The sequence below is a fragment of the Panonychus citri genome, unplaced genomic scaffold, assembly GCF_014898815.1.
Source record: "Panonychus citri isolate SS breed McGregor unplaced genomic scaffold, ASM1489881v1 Contig00101, whole genome shotgun sequence".
In the NCBI taxonomy this organism is placed as follows: Eukaryota; Metazoa; Arthropoda; class Arachnida; order Trombidiformes; family Tetranychidae; genus Panonychus; species Panonychus citri.
The window spans coordinates 298420-321130 of NW_026515506.1; the positions used below are offsets into that span (position 1 = coordinate 298420).

General features: G+C 32.8%; 4 protein-coding genes across 9 annotated transcripts; 3 read left to right on the forward strand and 1 right to left on the reverse strand.

Moving 5' to 3' along the window:
• Positions 1–22: 22 nt before the first annotated feature.
• Positions 23–3588, reverse strand: LOC128388672 (V-type proton ATPase subunit d-like). 6 transcript variants are annotated; one of them, XM_053348099.1, is made up of 4 exons: positions 3449–3588; positions 2215–3356; positions 1281–1484; positions 23–1219 (listed from the first exon to the last, which is right to left on the reverse strand). In XM_053348099.1, exons 3-4 carry the CDS (start codon positions 1402–1404, stop codon positions 273–275), a joined length of 1071 nt encoding a protein of 356 aa, XP_053204074.1. In that variant the 5' UTR covers positions 1405–1484; positions 2215–3356; positions 3449–3588; the 3' UTR covers positions 23–272. The 6 variants fall into 6 exon arrangements, with proteins under 6 accessions (XP_053204074.1, XP_053204073.1, XP_053204072.1 ...); XM_053348098.1 differs by lacking the exon at positions 3449–3588 and having other exon boundaries at positions 2215–2937; positions 3116–3446; XM_053348097.1 differs by lacking the exon at positions 3449–3588 and having other exon boundaries at positions 2215–3446.
• LOC128388670 (sialin-like) lies at positions 3525–5571 on the forward strand. The gene is given in 5 exon segments (XM_053348096.1): positions 3525–3993; positions 3996–4363; positions 4433–4579; positions 4635–4767; positions 4843–5571. Coding segments are annotated over 5 exon segments (1662 nt in total). The 3' UTR covers positions 5388–5571.
• Positions 5572–6585: 1014 nt separating this feature from the next.
• On the forward strand, positions 6586–12118 carry LOC128388667 (DIS3-like exonuclease 2). The gene is made up of 5 exons (XM_053348091.1): positions 6586–7819; positions 7923–7976; positions 8551–8652; positions 8729–11221; positions 11381–12118. The coding sequence occupies exons 1-5, from the start codon at positions 6944–6946 to the stop codon at positions 11423–11425; spliced, it is 3570 nt and encodes a 1189-aa protein (XP_053204066.1). The 5' UTR covers positions 6586–6943; the 3' UTR covers positions 11426–12118.
• Positions 12119–16438: 4320 nt separating this feature from the next.
• LOC128388712 (disintegrin and metalloproteinase domain-containing protein 10-like) lies at positions 16439–22573 on the forward strand. The gene is made up of 4 exons (XM_053348152.1): positions 16439–16610; positions 17268–19663; positions 19967–20131; positions 21943–22573. Exons 1-4 carry the CDS (start codon positions 16550–16552, stop codon positions 22465–22467), a joined length of 3147 nt encoding a protein of 1048 aa, XP_053204127.1. The 5' UTR covers positions 16439–16549; the 3' UTR covers positions 22468–22573.
• The last annotated feature ends 138 nt before the right edge of the window (positions 22574–22711 follow it).

Below are 22711 nucleotides of genomic sequence, written 5' to 3' on the forward strand. Positions count from 1 at the left end.
TCAAAATAAATCAAATGAATCATTTAAAACAAGATGATAATTAGAATGATTTAATTACCACTCGGAAAGTCTAAATTTAGTTTAAATAATCAGTTGACTAGAAGACAATAATTGTTAGTTATTTACAAAAGAAAAGTCAAAGAAAACAATAAGATAAACAGATTGAGTCCCAATAATAATGAGATCAATTAATTGGGTTGATTAAAATTGACACACAGAAAGAGAAAGTTGATTAAATTATAATCAATCGATTTTTTCAAGAGAAATGAAATTTAAAATATTGGAATGTAATGTTCACGCTTATTAGTGTGTATCCTTTGAGCGATACACTCGGCGATCCAAACGATATTGCGACATTCTTGTTCCTTTAGCTTGAGATACGCATAGAAAACACCAAAGTGAAATTGCTGTAGAAACGCATTTACATTTAATTTCACTTCATATTCAAAGAATTTATCTTCCAATGTTTTCTCATCAACATCTGACCCTTGACCACCACCGAATCCCGATTCAAATATTGATTTATAATCAGAATAGAAATCAGCAACCGCATGAACTTGATCATAATCATCACAACGAGCTAAAGCAGCTAAACCATCAGGATTTAATTTACCACATTTAGGATATAATTTGGTTCGATCTTCTCGACTTAATTCAGTTCCAAACGAGTTAATTGTAATGATAAACGCTCTCCTATCAGCTTCAAAGGCCAATATTTCGCACATCACCTGACGGGTTGTACCATCGAGTTCATCTTCACAGAATTTGTAAAAGCTTTCAAGGTAAGCCTTATACAGAGTGTTACGAATAATTTCAATGTTCATTTCATCCATATCCTGTTCGGATAAACAATCAACGAAATATGGAGCCAATGGAGTATCAACAAGAATAGCATTGTAAAGATCGGCCGGAGTTGTGGCCACGTTAATTGCTTCCATTTGATCAAATATTCCAAGTGGATGACATTTGTCAATTAACTCTGGTATTGGTCTTTGGTGTAGAGTTCCGGTGATCAATAGGATAATGTTATCAATCATGTATGAATAAGTGATAAAATCGAGAAATGTTGATAAAGGTTCAACTGATTGATTTCGAATATGATGAAATTCTGTAACCAATTTCTCTCGCAATTTATCCTCAATCACGGAAACAGCCAAAGGTGAAGGTTCATTAGCCAAGAAATTACCATAATCGGTGCTTTGTAAGTGAATCTTCAAATCTAAACCAATTAGAGGAACAATTAGGATGACAATTAACACACAAACACAACAATTACTTACCATCCAATGAATCACATTGAACTAAATTAAGGTAATCATTTTGTCTCAATATGCCACATTTAAAGCCACGAAGGAGACCCTCCAGATAACCATTCTCAACATTGAATAAAGCTTGGAGAATCATCGCTGATTTAGATGCAATTTAGTTGATTAACTGATTCCAAATGAATTCCAATTATCCAGGTAGACCAGGAAAATGATTTTCTATAATAAACAATTAGATAAAATGAGAGGAAAATGATTAAAATTGAATAGATTGTCAAGATACTGAATGTAAACAAAAATTTTCTGACAATGTTAAAAGCATGACAGTTAACCCTTGACAACAGGAGGGAAAAGTGTCAACCAAAATAATTTACATGGCAATTGGATAGAATAAAATTTTGGAACAGAAAATCAAGATTAGATTAAGTTGATTAATTAAAACGAGAACAACAATACAAATGTTAATCCAGTTATTTTAGTTTCAACCGGTCAATTGACATCATAACATATTTTCACTTTGTTTTCCAAATGAACCACAAGATTAACTGATGATCAATGAATTTAATCAAAAGGTCAATTATTACCTTCGGATGATGGATTTATTGATGAAATTGAATCAATAATTAGAATAAAAATTTAAACGAGAACTGATTGATTGTGATTAGACTATTGGTCTAACTCTCTGATTCTGAAAGCATTTGCTTCTTCATACTCATTGTTTACATCGACTCAATTCAATTTCTTTTTTATTCCATATTGAAGCTTTTCTATTATTCAATGGGAGAAATGAATTTCAATTCCTGATCCCAATAAACTCAAGAAATTCAATTGGTTAGTCAATTGAATTAATTAATCAAGTTAATCAAAAGGTTCCATGGTTTTGTTTACATTCAAGTAAAAATGAAAATGAATTTGGATCAACATTATTACTTGAGAAATTGTAACTTACATGATGAAATTGAGGTTGAATTTTGAGTAATCCAAATGCAAATGGTGAACAGATGAACAGATGAACAAGTGAACAATTAATATGAGATAATTAAAGAACAAGTGATTAAAATGAATCCACCAGAGAGATTAACAAGAGTATCGATGTTAATCTAACTCTTTCTCTCTAAAAAGCTTTTCCTTTTTCTTTATCCACACTCACAGTTTACACTTCGACTCACTTTCTTTTCTCTGTCTATTTTTCTATTCTTGAGCGACAAAAATTCATTTTCATCTCAAACAATTAACATGAATTCAGTTATTCATCTCAACTGAATTGCTCTACAGTTTGTCTTTATTTATAGTTCGTAAAATAAATTCAATAGTACATGTCTTCAATTTGATAACATGATCAAATCACTTGATCAACAAATTGAGTCAATTTGTTTTCTTTTGTTGTAATTGTAAAATCGTGAATTTAATGTATTGACCATTTAATTGATTGATCAACTAAATCGGTTCATTTATTTTCTTCATCTTGTTACTTTGATAGAAAGGTAAAAGTTTTCCCAAAAGTTTCGAACTTTAAAATGTCCAATCCAACTCTACGATCCATTTAATTGAAAGCGTTCATTTTAGCGCTTAAATGTTTGAATCAATTCAAGTTCTTGACATTTATTGGCATCATTACCAATCAACTCGGGTAAATTAAGATTTACAATTAGACATTCGGTGGTTAATCATGCTGATTGATGGCCCAATACATAGTTCCAATGGAAAAGATTACAAGTTCACCATGATGGTTACCAGGGATGAAGAAGAATGGAAAACAATTAGTTAATCATAAGAATGAAACTTTGAAATATTAATATTTCCATGGAGTTTATCCAATGGAAAGAAAAGAAAATGAAATTAATATTTACAAATTCATCTTCGTCTTTTTGACTCGATCTTTTCATTGGTTCCAAAGTAGAAAGTTTCATTTCTTTTCCTTCAACGGAATCTTCATTTTCTATTGATAATCAATTATCGATATTAAAGTTAATTTTAAAAGTCAACATGATGAAGAAACAGAGTGAGAAAGAGATCAAGGCATTTAGGAGATTTTAATCATCAAGCCGATCAAAGCCATCGCAAAGACTTAATCCAAAGTTGCAAGATTAACTGTCGTAGGCAAAGGATTAAATGACGATTATTTGATAATGAGAGAAGAAAAAAATGAAGAAAATGTATTAATTTCATCTATCAATAATTACCAAACAAGTTACAACTCGAATCATTTGTGATTGTGGTTACAATTGTACTGGAAAGGAAAAGACAACGAAGGTCAAAATGACTGGTGCCCGAAGTTTACCCCGAAATAGTATCATCTCTATTAAATCAGCGATTCAAAGTGTGGCCCGATTTCGTTGGCTAATCTTCATAATCGGAAATTTAGCCAATTTCAGTCTCTCCATGGTGAACACCAGCTTGAGTTTGGCGATCGTCGCAATGATCAAGAAAAACGAGAAAGAAGGTAACATGACGATAAGTTCAGCGCTTAACGGTTCGGCTGAAGTGTCCATAGAACCGATAACAACTTGGTACTCGCCTTTATGGTTAACATCTTCTTCCCCTGATGATGATGTTCACGTCGATTGGACAAGTACTGATAAAGATCGTATGTTACAAGCTTCTTTTTGGGGAACACTCGTAATGTCTTCTTTCGGAGGTCGTATTTGTGAAATGGTTGGTCCTCGACGAACAGTTTCAATGGCACTGGTCACAACGGGAATTAGTAACATCGCGTTTCCAATGGTGGCGAAAAATCGTTCATCGGTGCTTATCTCATTAGAATACTTCAAGGAACAGTCACCGGTGTGACTCAACCATCTTCGTTTGTAATGATCTCACGTTGGTCAACGGCAGAGGAACGGACACTTTCCAGTGCCGTCGTAACTTCGGGTGGATCTTTAGGTAATCTTATTTCTCTTCCATTGGCTGGTGTTCTGGTTTCCAGTTCTTTCCTCGGTGGTTGGCCTTCAGTCTTCTACATATTAGGTTCACTTTGTTTAATTGTTTCCGTTCTTTGGTATTTTATGATCTACGATACACCCGAGGAACACCCTCGTCTCAGTCCAGAAGAATTGGAAGAGATATTAACCAAAAGGTCACTTAAATCGGGCGAAAGAGTAAGTTGATCAATTACCGATTTTCTTATTCAGACAATGAACTTCATCTAATCGTTCATGTTTCACCAGGTTCCAGTTCCATGGCGGTCGATTTTCACTTCGCTTCCAGTCTATGCATATTTGGTACCTCAGTTCACTTATGGTTGGGTTGTCGCCGTTGTCGCTTCTCAGATCCCGTCATTCTATGAAGAGGTGTTAGGATTTTCTCATGAAGCTGTAAGTATTTTTGTTTGGTGAAAGTTTCGATTTTACTAATAATCATTACCATTAGAACGGATTTGTCGCAAGTTTACCTTGGTTGGTATCTATGGGTAGCTCTCTAATTGGAAGTTCGATCGCGGACAAAGTTCGTAGGACTAATCGTTTCTCTCTGTCTGCAGTTCGTAAATCATTTACTGTCATTGGTAAGTCGAGATTTTTTTTTCGACTTTTGATGAAAAATACTCATAAATTATTCTCAATATTTTGTCTCTCGAAAGGTCTTGGTGCTGTTTCTTTAGGCTTATTCGCAATCACCACATTGGGTAAAAGGAAACTCGCTGTTGTTTTAACTCTCGGCTTATCCAAAGGAATGGGAACTTTAAGTGTCGCTGGTTCAGGTGCTAATCACCTCGACATAGCGCCAACATTTGCTGGGACATTAGCTGGATTCGCTGGCATGTTACAAAGTATCGCATCTCTAGCGGCAAACGAAGGTGTCGCTCGTATTGTCGGTGATGATCCGACACCAGAAAATTGGTATCGCTTTTTTTACATCTCAGCAGCAATTAACGCTTGTGGTGTCATCATTTTCTGTCTCATTGGTTCCGGAACGACACAAGATTGGGATCCATCTTCCGTTCGTAGGCAAAGTGTTAAATCTGTCGTTAGCATTAAATCTCGTAAATTCAGCACCAAATCTGAAACAAGTTCACGTTCAAATCCAATGTCACAACAACCTCATCAATCTAATCAACACGAACAAAACAATCAACATCTGACCGTGGCAGTGATTGGAGATAATAAAGAGCAGATCAACAATTAATAACAAATCAACTGAATAGTTTGTTTTTCAATGCGAATAACAAAAAAAAACCTAAACGGCAAAATTTTCCTAATACAATGTAAACAATTAGATTAACTGTTAAAATAAGAAAACCTTGACATTAATTGTTGGATAAGAAAAGATTAACTTCCAATGATGGTAAATAAATGAAATATTAAACTGATCTCGTCTCACAATTCAAATCATTTATCATTTAATTCCCAAGCTTTTTAATCAACCAACTGATCGTTGAATGAGCAAAGGAAATAAAAGTTTTATCAAGTTTTCAATTACAATAGTAATCAACTAATCACGAAGAGATTAATTGAATTAATCGATTACCTTGTCGACATAAATAGATCTCAACCTGAATACGATCATATTGATAATTAACATGTAATTTCAATTCTAAAAGTATGACAATCACTTTCCATCAGTTGTTTAGATTAATTAAAAGGTTATTTACCCTCAGGTGAAAATGTCAACCAATTTAGATGAAGATTATTACATGAGAAATTGTAACATTTACATGATGCAATTGAAGCTGAATTTTGAGTAAGCCAAGTACAAAAATGAGCTTCAATTATTTGTTTGTGTCGCTTTTTTGACGAGGTCAAAAGTGGCCTGAAAAAAATTTTCGAAATTTTTAGTTTATCAAAATAAAATTCAACACTTTTACTCTGATTTGACTCCAATATTAAATGAGAGATGAATCTCTGTATCTGATCCCAAAAAAACTCAAGAAATTCATTTGGTGAGTCAATTGAATTAATTAATCAAGTTAATCAAAAGGTTCCATGGTTTTGTTTACATTCAAGTAAAAATGAAAATGAATTTGGATCAACATTATTACTTGAGAAATTGTAACTTACATGATGAAATTGAGGTTGAATTTTGAGTAATCCAAATGCAAATGGTGAACAGATGAACAGATGAACAAGTGAACAATTAATATGAGATAATTAAAGAACAAGTGATTAAAATGAATCCACCAGAGAGATTAACAAGAGTATCGATGTTAATCTAACTCTTTCTCTCTAAAAAGCTTTTCCTTTTTCTTTATCCACACTCACAGTTTACACTTCGACTCACTTTCTTTTCTCTGTCTATTATTTTTTTCTATTTTCTTTTTCCTCTGTCTACTTTTCTTTCTCTTAGGTCAGATGGAAACTTTTTCTCATTTCTATTGTGTTCATTTTAATTTCTAATTAATTTGATTTCATTTTTAATCCAAGTAATTTACAGTTTTCGTTTCTCTACAATTTAGTGTAAACTTAAATTCTCTAAATTGGTATTTCTATCAACCATTTAGAAATAATTTTCTCTCTGTGTTCTCATTTCCTTTTATTCTCTGTCTAGTTTTTAGATATTTGCTCTTCCATTGTTTTCATCTTCTCTCGATATTTCTCTTATACCTATTTTTTTTGTTTTCGAATTTGCAATCAATCAATCGTTTCGAATTCACTATCTCTCTTTCCTGTTCATACATATTCATATATTTCTCTGGCGATTCTCCTCTTGAAGTGAACAAATTAACCATTAACCCGATTCGTGATATGAATGTGCAGCGAAGCCGTTTACCAACCTACACAGCTAATGGTAATACTTATGGTTACAATTCACCATTAACTAATCGGCGAGGTTCTCTATCAACACCATCACCTACTAACAATATGTTCAGTCCATCTCATCGAGAGTATCATCAAGTAACCTCACCTTTCTATCAAGTAACAACACAATTAAATAACAATTCTAATTCCAATGGTTGTGGTGATAATTTACTATCTTCTACTAGAAACTCTTTACCCCGTGAGACAAACCGTCATTATGCCACTTCACCTACCTTGAATTACACCAATCACAATAGCTGTACTAATAATAACCATAACAACAACACCAGTAACAACTCTCATCGCCACCAACCAAAATTACAACAGCAACAGCAACATCATCATCATCCACATTTTCATCATCATCATCATCCATACAACAACCAAACCTGTCACGGTGTTGCTTCTTATAATAATACTAACAATGTTTTCACCAGTAACAAAAATTACAACAATAATAGTTATTTCTTTCAATCAGCTCCTTCAAGTACTCTAACTAGTCCAAGGTGCTCCTTACCTGGTACACCAAACGATCATCATTCATCACCATCAAATCAATTTAAATTAGAATCTCCATCAATTAAATCATCTTCTTCAACACCTTCCAGAGTCATGTCAAGACAAACCTCATCAACAACCTCTTCCTCAGCAACCAAAAATCGTAAACCAGGCCTAACAAAATCATCAACTGTCGCCTCTGTCCTATCCGATTCATCAATTAAAACGGCCACTAGTAGTGGACTTAATAGTCGCCGACAATTTGACAGTTACATGCCTTTGTGTGAAGTCCAATCAGCCCTTAAAAAGGGTGAAGTCATTGAGGTAATTATAATTTCTGTTTTTTTTAACTCTCTTTATTTCCTCTTACATAATAATCAATCTATTAATTTACTCTCTTTATCCATTTTTTTTACTCTACTTACAGGGCGTCCTAAGGATCAATCCAAAAAATTTTGAAGATGCTTATATTAGTGCACCGGTAATCATTGGTACCCAAATATTTTCACTCGTTCAAAGTCACACAATCCTATCCTAGTTATATTAATTGTGTGTGCTTGACATGAATGTTTCCTTTGTTTCTATTTAATTTACAAAATTAACCTTAGTTTGCATCAAAATTTTGTGCAGGTTTTAAATTTTTATCCACATTTAAACCAATTCATAAAAATAATCATCTCATAAAACTGTATTAATTAGATAAGATTACAATATTGTTAACGTAGACATTGTTACTCTTTATACTATCCCTATTTGTAGATGAAACTTTAAAGTGTATTTCACTCATGAGAGGATTATTTTTTTGTATTTAGGTTTGTTACCAAATTGATCAGTGAATCTGATTATCGATTTCTTGTTAATAATTAGGTTGATCGGATTTATTTTCTCTGTTTTGCTCTTATCAGGTTTACATCTCGTTACTTGTTTTCTCCCTCTGTTTTTATTTCTTTTTTTTTATTACATTTTGTCTTATTTTCTACTTCCCATTCTCTGACCTCATGTAAATTTGCTCAAAAATTATGATTTAATGAGATTTTATTTGTTTTAACCAACAGGACGGGCGGATGGACATATACATTGCCGGAATAGAAGGTAGAAACAGAGCGTTCAATGGTGATAGAGTTGCGGTTGCTTTGAATCCTCCAAAAAAATGGAAGGTAAATTGATTCTCTCATATGTATGAACGTTTTTTCCATCTTTTTTTTGTATCTTCCTTTGCCTTTCTTGTATTAGATTCTTTATGAAAAGCTTCGTGTTAAGTGGAAAGATTGGGGCCAAGAAATTGATGAAACCTTACGAAATCAGTTATCCCTCAAGGAAGATGCTCACCCCAAAGGATTTTGGCCAACACCAGTTTCTGGTCAGGAAGAGTCAGAAGAAACAAGTCACAGTACAAAATCAAAATCGTCAAAAGTCAAACGAAAATCTGACCCTGTGATGGACCCTCAACCTTATGCTCCATCTTATGCAATCACCGAAGAGCATATTTTAGACATGATAAATGACCTTGAAGACTTTCATTGCTCTATTTTCTCCAATGAACAAGAACCAATTGATGATGATGATGAAGAAGAAGAAGAAAATGGATCTGATGAAGAGAAGACTCCTCACAAAACTCCAACGAAAACAACGTCTTCTAAAAAAAGTAAATCGGAATCAGACACCACTGGTGGAAAAAAGAAAAAGAAAATAAAATCTAAGAGCAAAGAATCTTCTAGTACCACACCAAGTAAATCCAGGAAAAAGGAAGAGGTGAAAGTTAACATTCCTGAAGGTTTACCTTCATACTTTGTTGACCTCACCGCTGAAAATTTTGTCGGGTGTCCTCACTGGGAGGAATTCATTCAGAGAACTGGTCAAGTTAAGGCAATCATGTCGGAAGTACATTCTCGCTTTGCTGGAGGTAAATTAAAATTGGCTAAAGATCGTAATACAAATTGGGCCTTATTTTGTCCAACCGATAGTAAAGTACCTCGAATGTTAATTCCCATGGATCAGTGTCCACCCGATTTCATGGCACATTCTAACCATTATGATAGCACCATGTTTATTGCAAGAATAGTCTCATGGGAAGATGACAGTAAATTACCAATTGGTACATTAGTTAAAAAATTGGGCTCATCTGGAGATATTAACGTTGAAACTGAAATTATTTTAACCGAAAATGGTATTGATGATAGTGAATTTGACGAAGATATTATTATTGGATTACCTACTGTACAAAAATCGACTGATTATAAAATACCAAACAAGGAACTTTTAACAAGGAAAGATTTTCATGATGTTTGTGTTTTCACCATTGACCCAAGTACAGCTCGTGATCTTGACGATGCGATATCAATTCGTGACATCGAAAATGAAAAAGGTTTAAATGGATGTTCATTGTATGAAGTTGCCGTTCATATTGCCGATGTTTCGTACTTTTTGAAAGAAGGATTACCAGTTGATGAAGAAGCTCGTAAACGAACCACATCCTTTTATCTTGTCCAAAAAATGATACCAATGCTTCCCCGTGTTCTTTGTGAATGTTTATGCTCCCTAAATCCAGGTGAAGATAAACTGACCTTTTCTGTTATTTGGACAATGGACGAAGAGGGTAATACTTATGGTGAACCTTGGTTTGGTCGTAGTATCATTCAAAGTTGCGTTAAATTAAGTTATGAGATTGCTCAAGATATGGTTGATGATCCAGAACGTGAATGGACTGAACAAGATTTCCCAAAAATTTATGGCAATTGGACAGTGGAGGATATTAATCGTTCGGTTAATTTATTCATGAAAATGGCTCGAAAAATTCGCAATCGAAGATTGGAAACTGGTGCTTTAAACATGAGAGAAGCTAAATTAGCATTTGTACTTGACTCTGAGTCAGGTTTACCCTTAGGGTTTACTCCTCATAAACATTTAGAGTCACATTTTCTCATTGAAGAGTTTATGTTAATGGCTAATATGGCGGTGGCAAAAAAGATTCATGATACTTTTCCCGAACACGCTTTCCTCCGTCGGCATGAACCTCCTGATAGTCGAATGTTGAAACAGTTTCAAGAATATTGCGTCGCCAATGGAATGAAAAATATTGACATTTCATCCGCTAAAAGCATTCAAAAGACGTTAAACTCAATCGACGATCCACTCATCTATACATCTTTGTCAAATGTTCTACTTCGATCTCTGACTCAAGCGAAATATTTCTGTTCTGGATCAGTCCCACAATCACCAAGCTTTTTCCGACATTATGCTCTGAACGTTGATCTTTATACTCACTTTACATCACCCATTCGACGTTATCCCGATGTGATTGTCCACCGACTTTTAGCTGCTGCTCTTGATTGTGGTAAAATGATTAAAGATTCACCCGAAGAGTTACAACAATTGGCCGCTGTTTGTAATGTAAAGAAAAACGCTTCCCGTTTAGCATCAACCTCCAGTGGCAAACTATTTGTCGCTCTTTACATTAAACAGTGTGGCATTGTACGTGACGAAGCCGTGGTAGTCCAAATTTATGATCACTCATTTGACGTAATGTGTACCAATTGTAATGAATTTTGTAGAGTTTATTGTGATAAATTGGAAGTTGATCATTTTGAATTTGAAGAATCAGTCTCAGGATCTAAAGTGATGAAACTTTTCTGGAAAGGAGCAGGAGCTAAAGTTCAAACAATTACTCCATTCACCAAATTGAATGTCGAAGTGTCTATAAGTCCATCTGATATTCACAAATGGATTGTAAGTTTCCACTTATCTTTCATGTTAATCCTAATCTCATGTGGCAATCATACACTTACACATATCTTAATCTTTTCTTCACATGTGTGTACCAACATTTATGATATCTAATCTTTTTTTCTCTCTTTTTCTCTCTCTTTCTTTCCATTCTTTTTCTAGGTCATTGCTGTCAATCCATTTACCAACACTGAAATTAGTGATTAATGAGATTACCAAATTTCTTGTAAAGTGATTGATACATTTTCGTTTATGATCACAATCCTTTTGATCTTAGAAAAAAATTGTCCATGAAGTTCAACTTATGAAAATCGATGACAAAAACCACTGCCATTTTATCATCAATTCATATGAATCAATTTTTCATCTTTAATTTTATCCCATCTCTTTTTTTGCTGGATCTTCATCCGATGATGAAAATGAACAAAATTTTCTTATGTTAGTTTAGAATCTAAAACAATTTAATTGTCGTTTCATGGTCAGTTTTCGCTCTGTGTCCATCTAAAAATCGACTATTTTGACACTTTCACTCTCACTCTCTCTCTCTCCCCTTCCCTTTTTACAACCTAAAACTGAGATTATATTTATCTAGTTTCAGAGCATAAATTTAATTATAGTAAATTTAAATTAAGAGCATCAAAATTAACACTTCTAGTTAATTGTGCTAAATCAGATCTCTCTCCATTTCACTTTCATGAACAAATAATTCAGATCAAATTGGGTCAATTTTGCCAAGTCACTTTGCTAATTGCTTTAATTTTCTTAAAAAAAAAATGTTACAACACTTTTTTTTATTATTACATTTAATTGTTGTTACCAAGATCAAAATAAGATCAAATAATAATTAAGAGAAAGTGAACAAAAAATTAAACAAAAAAAACGAAGATTTTATCTTCAAAATTGATTGTTGTCCATTTAATTTAATCAACTTTACCAACAAACTTGACCTTATTTTCATACTGATTGTAATTGATTAATTACAATAATCAATTGTATAAAAAGGTAAATACTTTGCTGACCAATTTACATAAATTAATTACGATCCAATAGTCAAACTTGAATGATTAACAATCAAAAACTAAACAATCATTTTGATTATCAGACAATGAAAAGTTTAACCATTAAAACAATAACTTGATCAATCGTTTAAATCATTTGATTGAATTAAATTGCTTGTGATTCAATAATAATAATGATAATGATAATAAATAATTGGAAATAAGTAATTAAGAAATAATAATTGTCTAATGATTGGAAAAATCAATCAATCAAATTAAAAGTTTTCAATTTTTTCTTCTTTGATTATTGTTGTTAAAATGATTGTTACCTAATTTATTATTAAGCCTTGTAGAGTTAATTGTAGTTAGACTATTGTTAATTGTCACAAGAACTGGTTGATTAGCACGAGAAGTGACCGCTCGTTTCCGGGTGGAATTGTACCTCTCCAGAGCGGAGGGAATAAATCGTGAGAACAAATTTCCACCGGGAAGATTTTGCCCACCACCGAATAGAGATGAACCTCCACCAAGTCCTCCACCTCCACCACCACCGGTGAGTCTATTGAGATTACCAAAAGAAAAGGTCAAAGGTGAAGGTGGAGGTGGAGGTGAATTCGGTGTCTCTTCAACTTCCACCACGGTGATACCTCCATTCGGCCTTACATATCGGCGCCTAACGATAACTGACCTTCGAGTTGTTGATTGTCCGAATCTATTATAACTAATTGGATTCCCTTGTAAATTATTGATTGATGAAGATGAAGATGATGATGGTGATTGAGGTGATGAACTTGATTGTTGCTGGGATGATGAATCATCATAAATTTCAGGATAATCAGAACCAGAATCACAGGAACAACATTCACTGCAAGAACAACAGCCCGAAGGCAAATTGTTATGTAAACCAAAAGACAATTTATTGTTATGGTTTAAATTGTTACCATTATTGTAAACACTTTGTTGCCTCTGAAAGGATCGAGATCTCGCCGATGTTGATGTTATATCAGTTGATTGTTGTTCATTAAGTAATTCAATTGAAGATGAAGATGAAGATGTTAAAGTTTCCATTGAAATGATACAGAAAATGGAGACAAATGATAGAAACACCGAAAATTGATACGAGAACATTTTTTTTATCTTCTTCTTCGTTGTAACTGATTAAATCACTAATCTCATCGTTGATTAAAAGTGAAATGATTAAAAATTTAATCATCTGATTAACTGGATTAAATGATCATCTCCTTTTTCAATTCATAATGAAAACTTTCATGAAACAATTGCCTAAGGTTTTTACCAAAAATCGAACAGGATTTTCCAATTAATTGTCTAATTGTCTTTGATTGTTGCAGTGTTTTTGTTTCTAAATCAACAGTTTCCTGATTAATTTTCGTCCTCTATTCAACTACAATTAAACACACACCAAATGGATTAACATTGTAAAGGTAATTAACTGATTTTGTCTCTTTTTAATTCCAATCTAATGTTAAACCATTTTGATTGTTTTCCTTTTTTTCCCTTTTTTTCATCTCTTCCTTTTGTGTTTATGTATTTTGGTAATTCTTTCACTTTGTAATTGTTGTTTAATTTAATTGATTATTTTGATAATCCTTGATTACGAAAGTTATCATTATTATCTCTTGGAAACCTTGGTGTAAATTCTGGTGATTTATTTCCTTCAGGTAGAAGTTTTTTTTTTCCATCAAGATTCAATTCTTACAATTGTTATTAACCATCAAGGTTAACACCTTGGCAAGAATCAAAATGGTTTACAATGTAATCATCATCCATTAATCCTAAACAATTATCTTAACCATTAAGACTAGAAGACAACAATTAACCAAAGAAATTAACTGGTCTCATTTTATTTGATAAACCATTTGATTAAATTGAGTGTTGAATAATCAAATGTTTCCATGTGAAAACCTTGATTCAGTCTCGATGTTTACATCATCATCATTATGATGAAGGATTTATCAATGTTTACATTATGATTAGTTAATTATTTTCCAAATCATCAATTTAAAATCTAGATAAAGTTAATTACTATTAATTATCAAGATATACGAAGATGATTACGATTTAATCCTTGAAAGGATTAATGTAATGGTCAGTTAATATTATGATATCAACAAGGTAATGTAATCATAACATTGGAAACTTAATTTTCATTATCAATTGTAATCAATCAATTTCTATTGTTTAATTAGCTACACACACTGGTGTTAATTAACTTACGATATTTTGATTGATTGAAAATGTATAACAATCATTTGGTATTCAATTGATTGCAAACTTTTTCAACTAAAACTGTAATTGTTTCGTTGATAATCAAGTTCATTGTGCTTCAACAGGTAACAATCAGTTCATCCCTATCATCAGGATCATCATCATCATCACAATTATGATTATTATTTACACCAGACAATTTAAAAGAAAAAAAAGAAAGAGAAAAAGAAAGACAAGTTTCAACTTCCTTTTCTTTCATCAGCTTTAAATCATCATCATCATTATCATGATTAGTTAACTGCAATCGCCCACTGATTGTTATTAAAGTTTTTTCCAAATCAAAAGGAAGTTAAATCCAATGTAAACAAGAAAAGTTGAATAATCTATGGCTTACAATTAACTTTCGCAAGGGACAATTACCTGTTAATTGTAACAAAATTAACTCAACCTTTTATTGATTAAACTTGTCTGAAGGTAAAAAATTAAACCATTTTGGTTCATCAACATAGATTTTGTTTAATTGTTGTTGTTGTTGTTGATTTTGGGTTTGATTTTCTCACTGATTAAAATCACAATTAATTCATTAAATCATCAGCATCATCATTTCAATATCGTAACATCATTTTTTGTTTGTTATACAACATTAACCCAGGTAATTAACGATTAAATTTGATTAACCTTTTTGATAACATTTGACTTTGTTTTTATTGCTTAATTGTTTGTCTCACTTGGTTTATGTTGGATTTGTTTTTTTTTAATCATTTTGGGAACTTTATTAACCTCAATGATTACCAAGATTAGATAAATGAATTGATTTTACTTTCATAATTATCACCTGTAATCAATTTCATCTTTACGATAGTTTGCTGATTAATTTAAGCCATTCTGAGCTTTATGAGGCTTAATAATCTGCAGTGAAGTCCATTAAAAGTGATATGTATCAGAGGAAGAAGTCAATTTGTGGTGATTAGCGAGACAATTAAGTCACGATCAATGGATAATGACCTTAAATAAGAGTTGAGGCCATTTTTTCAAACGGTAAATCTGAAGAACTGGAAAACAACAACGATCTTTGAGTAAACATGCCAACGAGATTCGAGATGATTTTGATAATCTTATTAGAATTCAATATTATTAGAATACAATTACACCCGAAAATAGATAAAAAATATATTTGGATTTGGTTTGATGATGATAATGATGATATATTACCACTTCCGAGCTTAATCCTTATCAGCTAATCCATAAAGAAATGTACTATTTTCAACAGTTGACTGGATTGATGAGCAATATAACCAATTAATTATTAACATCAAGCAAACTTCCTCAGAGCAATTAACAGGGAATCAACATAGATAAAAATCTATATTTAAATTATAAATACCAATCGAAAGCTTCCTTTTCCTCCTTAACTAAAAAAACACAATTTAATCCATTTGAATGATTGACTTTTTGTTGATCACTTTGATTGTTTTTCCAATTGTTTACAATCATACTGATGTTACTCATTCTGGATTTATTTGCAAACTGTTGCACCATTAGAATTGATATTTAACCGTCGCCAAAATCACCATTATTGGAACCTGATTACATCCTGATTACAACTTGTTCCCGAAAAGATTATTAAATATTAAGGGAAAACTTTAATTATCCTGTTTTCCATCATCATCATCACCAAACCCAAACCCAAACCCAAAAGAAGAGGAAAAAAAAACCAAAACAAAGATGAAGAAAAAGAAAAGATCAAAGTATTAACACCAAAGAGAAAACGCAGACAAAACCAGGGTCAGTCATTCGTAAACTTGACCACAAAGTCTAAAATGAAAAAAGTTTCAAATTAATGGACAATCAAATTTTCAATGTCACCAAAATAAATTAACAATTAACCATTTGAATAACAACAAAACCAAAGAAAAAAACACAACAAGATCACTGCGCATGCGCAAAGAGAGAGAGCTTGTCATCCGCTTTCACAATCTCTTTCTCTTTGCTGTTCATTTGTTCATTCATCATGGAGTAGATGGTTTTTAATTTGTTTCTTTTTCATTTTTTAGTCTTTCAATTGGTTTTAATTATGACTTTGTTCAATATTTAATTCTTTCAAACTATGAACCTATTTGGATTATTAACTTTCATACTATTATCCTTTCTAATCGAAGGAATTAAAGGTAAGATATGAATAGATTTTTCTAAAATTCTCCATTTTCACTTCTCTTTCCTTTGCTTGTTGGTTCCTTTTTTCTTCTTCTTCAAACTGACTACTGGTGTTCTGTGTATGCTGAATGTTGGTTGTTCTTTGTGCAAACAACCTTCAACTGATTTTTTTCTCTCTTTCTTTTTTCCATTTCCTTTCTTTTCTCTCTCTCTATTTTTCTTTCTTTCTATCTCTATGTGTATACTTTGTGTGTCTATCTATGTGTTAATTTGTTTATTTAATCAATAGACTAATTTGTTGTGTTGTAATTTCTCTCATTTCAAATGGATTATTTTCTATTCTGTTTACGTGATTTGTTATTGCATCAATTTGTTCTATGGAGAATTTATTTATATTGGTGGATAACCTCTCTTTCTTTTCTCTCTTCTTTTCCCTTCTTCTCTGTTAGTGTTTCTCTCTATTTTTTCTTTGTCTACCTGATTCTCTTTCTTCTCTTTTTTCATACAAGTTTCATCTTTCTCTCTTTCTCTCTTTTCATTCTCTCCGTTCTTTCACCCCTTCCATCTTTCTTTTTATCCCTTTTTTTGTTGACCCTGTATAATTTTACTATTCTTCAATTTAAACTAATTTTATCACCATTTTCTTCTTCTCTTGTAATCTTATTTTTTAGGCTCTAAATGGAAGACTCCGTTAAACTCATTTATATTAGATTATGATGTAGTGGAATATAATGCTCATCACGTCCATCATAAAGTCAAAAGGCACATTGAGGCCATTAGATCATCTTCACCACCTCCACCTCCACCACCAGCATCTACATCTTCGCCATTGTCTTCATCCTCACCATCTTCTACATCAACATTGCCATCGCAAGGATCAACTGGACCTTTATTATCAACTGTATCACCTTTAGATCCTATTCAAATTAATTTTAAAGCCAAAGGAAAAATATTTAACCTTAGCTTAAAACCTGAGGTACGATCAGCTTTCTCTGAAACCCTGATTGTTGAAGATTCCTCAGGTAAACCAATCACCATTAATTTTGATCATATAGTTTCTGGTCAACTTGAAAATGAACCTGGTCACACCAAAGTGTATGGCTCTATTCATGATGGTGTATTTGAGGGTAAAATTCATACACTAGATCAAACCTATTATGTAGAAAGAGTTGGTAAATATGGTAAAGATTTTAAAGAAAAGGGACATAATGTATCCAGTCATTCAATCATCTATTCAGCGGATGATGTTCACCATGATCATGATCATGAAATTGGCGCTGGTTGTGGTAATGATGAGATATACAAATGGATGGAGGAGATAAGTAATTCTGCTGTTCCTGAACCGGATGGTAAAAAGCAGAAAAAACCAATTATTGTTGATGACGAAGAAGCCCATCATCATAACTATTATAGTGAACCAGTGAAAACTGTCATTCATCATCGTAGTAAGAGAGATTCTTCCTCCTCCTCCTTTCAACCATCATCAAGTTCATCTTTTGAACCTTCTGCTCAACGACTAGACCATAAATGGTTTGGTGCTGAACCTCGAATAGCTCCAGATAAATCAAATAATCTCAACAACAATCCAACTCCCAATTATCCTAGAGAAATAGTCCCTCCTGCCCATAAGAGAGCTTGCTCACTTTACATTCAAACAGACACTTACCTTTGGGATCACATTCGAAAGGATGTTTCTTCCGATACCAAAGCCAGAGAGGAAATCGCTTCTCTGGTGGCACAACATATTAAAGCTGTTAATCATATTTACGAGAGTGCCAATTTTCAAGGTATTCGAGGACTTAAATTTATCGTTCAAAGACTTAAAATCAATGAATCAACTGCTTGTGATGACCAAAGTAAAAGGGATCAAAATCCTTTTTGCTCACCCAACATCGATGTTTCTAATTTCTTAAATCTTAATAGTCAATTTAATCACAACGATTTCTGCCTCGCTTACATATTTACTTATCGTGATTTTTCTGGAGGTACCCTTGGTTTGGCCTGGGTCGCCTCTACATCGGGTGCATCAGGCGGTATCTGTGAAAAATACAAATCTTACACTGAAAATATTCACGGACGTCAAGTTCAAACAAAACGTAGTCTCAATACTGGAATAATCACTTTTGTTAATTATAATTCACGGGTACCACCAAAAGTTTCTGAATTAACTCTTGCCCATGAAATTGGTCATAATTTTGGATCTCCACACGATTTCCCACCAGCCTGTAGACCCGGTGGAGCAGCGGGTAACTACATAATGTACTCATCAGCTACTTCCGGTGAAAGGGCGAATAATAATAAATTTTCTCCCTGTTCTGTGAGAAATATTTCCGCTGTATTAACTGCTGTTTTCCACCAAGAAGGAAAAGAAAATTGTTTCGAGATAGACAATGGTGCTTTCTGTGGTAACAAGATTGTAGAAGAAGGTGAAGAATGTGATTGTGGATATGATGTTAAAGAATGTACTGAACAGTGTTGCTATCCAAGGGAATATGATGTTTTCCTTAACAGTGATCCAGACGCTAAACCATGTAAACGGCGTTCACGAGCATATTGTTCACCCTCCGAGGGACCTTGTTGCAATGAACAATGTGGATTTGAAAGACCCCACAAGATTTGTCGTTACGAGACTGAATGTACATTTTTATCATTTTGTGATGGTAAAGCAGCCCAATGTCCATTGCCACCAGCGAAACCCGACAAAACGGAATGTAACGGCGGTACCCAAGTCTGTCTTAGGGGAACATGTTCTGGTTCCATTTGTCAAAAATACGACATGGAAGAGTGTTTCCTTACCTTCAAGAATGGAGCCAAACCCGATGAGATGTGTGAAGTTGCCTGTCAAAGGCATAAAGATCCTAAATCTTGCCGTCGAACCTCTGAAATTGAACAAATGCGCAACATTAGTGGACTCAAATTACGTCCTGGATCACCTTGTAACGACTTCCAAGGTTATTGTGATGTTTTCCAAAGGTGCAGAGCAGTTGATGCTGAAGGACCTTTAGCTAGATTAAAAAATTTACTCTGGAATCATAAAACTTTGCTTACAATTAAACAATGGGCAACGGTAAGTTTCTTAAAATGACAATTTAATTAATAATCAAAAAGAATAGTCAACAAACAAAGGAATTGAATTGAAAGCAATTTAATACTTTTGTTTTATCAACAATAAAACAACCAAATAATATAACTCAAATCTTGACATTGAGAAAGAAAAATTTCTATTCTAAATAGCATTTTCATTCATTTTCAACAATGTTGATTTTTCATAATTATTTTTATTCGCTTGTTTTATTGTTCTCTTCCTCATCTTTCATCCTCATCCTCATCTTTGTATCTCTGTTTTTTTCATTTCTCTCTCAACCATTAGACCTACTGGTGGGCCTGTATGTTAATGGCTATTGCTATACTCTTATTCATGGCAGCGTTCATCAAATGCTGTGCTGTACATACTCCTAGTTCAAATCCTAAAAAGCGACCTGCGCTCAAGATCACCGATACTTTACGTCGTCCTGCGGATACTCTAAGGCGAAAGGTACAGTAAACGAAAAAAAACACAATACGAATTAACTTTTTATCCTCTTTCCTTCTCCCTCATCATAATCATTTTTTTTTGTTGTTACTCTTTCTGTTTCTCTTTATCCCTTACTGACAACTCCTTTTTTTCATCATTCTCATCTTTCGTTCATTTACGTTTCCGTGGAGCATCAACAAGGAAATCCTCTTTACTTGCTCTCTCTCTCTCTCTCTTCATTGTTCTGACTTGTATTTATGAGTATGTTGTGTGAGTGTGGCTATGAATGTCTGCTGTTTGTTGTTTAGTATTCTTTGTTTTGATTTTTGGATATCAAACAATCAAAATTGGCAGTTGAACGTCTCTCTATCTTCATCTCTCACTTTTATTTTCTTATTCATCTTCATCTTCATTATTACTAAATCTTGATTCTCTCACTTAGATATTTTTTTCCTTCACAATACTATCAAACTGATCTGGTTATATAACTTGTCAATTGTATTTCTTTCTGATTGATAGATCAAAATTATGACTATCCAATTATTATCTTTTACTCTTTTTTTATGATTCTCCCTTTTGTTTGTGTGTTGGTGAGCAACTATCATCATTACGAAGTCTAAAGGTATAAAGATTACTTTCAGGGTGACCTGTAATCAATCAAAGTTTACCCAAGCTCTTACCTGATTTACCTGATTTACCTGACAGTTGAACGTAATAATGAACTTAACTTTGAGGGTTGTGTTTGTGTGTGTGTGTATTGAGTTGATCATTTGAATTTTAATCAACTTGAATAATTTTTTTTTCTTGTGCAACATTTTTGTAACCTTGCAAAATCAATTTACTTTTTTTACTTTAAAGGTTAACTTGATCAATTAGCTTAATTTGTTTACAATTATCATCGGATAATCAAATGTAAACCTAAGTGTAACTAACAAGACATTGAATAGAATAGTGTTTACGATATAATTTTATCAGAGTAGCACTTTAATTTAATTCATTCTATTAATGATCAATTTGTTGCTTTTGTGTCAAGATAATAGTGTAATATAATTAAGAAACTAAAAAAAAAGCTATTATACATTTACCTTAATCATTTGATTGTTTTAGATTTTGTTTTGTTTTGAATTAAATTGTTTTAACAACAGCAGATGATTTACAATTACGGGAATAGTTGATTGTGTGTGCGATAGTAAATGTGTGTGTGAATACATAATGAAAAGCAAAAGGTAAAAATATTGATTGAGAAAGATTGTTATATAAGATTAGTGTGAATTAGAGCGAGAAACAACAGAAGTATTAATGATTAATTCAACTAAACTGTAATAATCTTTTTAATTTCACACAATTCGTTTTTCCATTTACGTAATAATCATGTAACAATTTTTACTAATCATCTTTATTATTATCATCATCCTGTCTCCTATCATTCAGCTCAAGTTTTTAATAAGGTAGAGAGAGAGAGACCACAAGGAGAAGATAATTAGTTGAAGAAAAGATCTCATCAGTATTATTATTTCAAGATCTGTTCCTGTTTAGCATTTCTGTTGATATAATTATTATCTATTTCATGTATCATTATATTTATGGTTTATATTTATGCAATTTCCTTTCTCATCATCATTTACTTGACTATTTTTCAAGAGTCGTTTTTATTAACATCCATCGGAAGTGTTCACTTATTGAATGGATAAAGAATTCAATCAATTGTTATTATCTCTTGTTACATAATTGATTCTGATTAGATTTTATCCCTTTTTCTCCATTTCAGAAATGTATTAAGAGGCATTTTAATTACATTGGTTATTAATTTTGTTTTCTATTTTTCTTTTCAGCGGCCGCGATCTACTCATTCAAGACCTGCCAATCAATCATCATCCTCATCAAGCCATGGAGCCAATATACCTTTACAACCCTCAGCTCCTTTATTTTCAGATGTATCCATTAATCAGCCTTCATCATCATCATCATCGTCTTATAATCAAACCTCTTGTGGACTCAATATGCAACATACTCAGTTAGTTGTTGCTTTACCCCCTGAAAGTCATGGACACTCAAGTGGCAGTGGTAATGGAGGAGTTGGTGGTGGCAGTTTAAATTATTCTTCCAACTCATCTGATCCACCACCTCCTTATCCAGGTTTAGGATTAGGAATACCACCCCCTCCACCTCCCATCTCACGTATACCCACTTCTAATTCATCAGGTCCTTCTCATGGATATGGTGAAGGTCGTGGTCACTATAACCGTAAAGGCCAAACAAATGTACCAACAGGGAACAAAGGTCAACCAAACAATGTACCATCCATGCCTAAAAGTCATCATAATAGTGTATCTAGTAGATCTCGACATATGAGATGATGACTTTGGTTTTTTTCAAAAAAACTCCGAGTTTTTTTTTAATTTTCAACTGTATTTATTATTCTAACAAAAAACAATTAAAACAAACACTCATGTCTCACGAAAATTTTAAATCCTTACAAACAAATGATAGAAACAAAGATTACATTATCGATATTAGTGATAATCATTACACTCAACAAACGAACAAAAATCTAACCAATTAACTACTCAATTCTTTGAGTTAACTATCATATTCTAATTT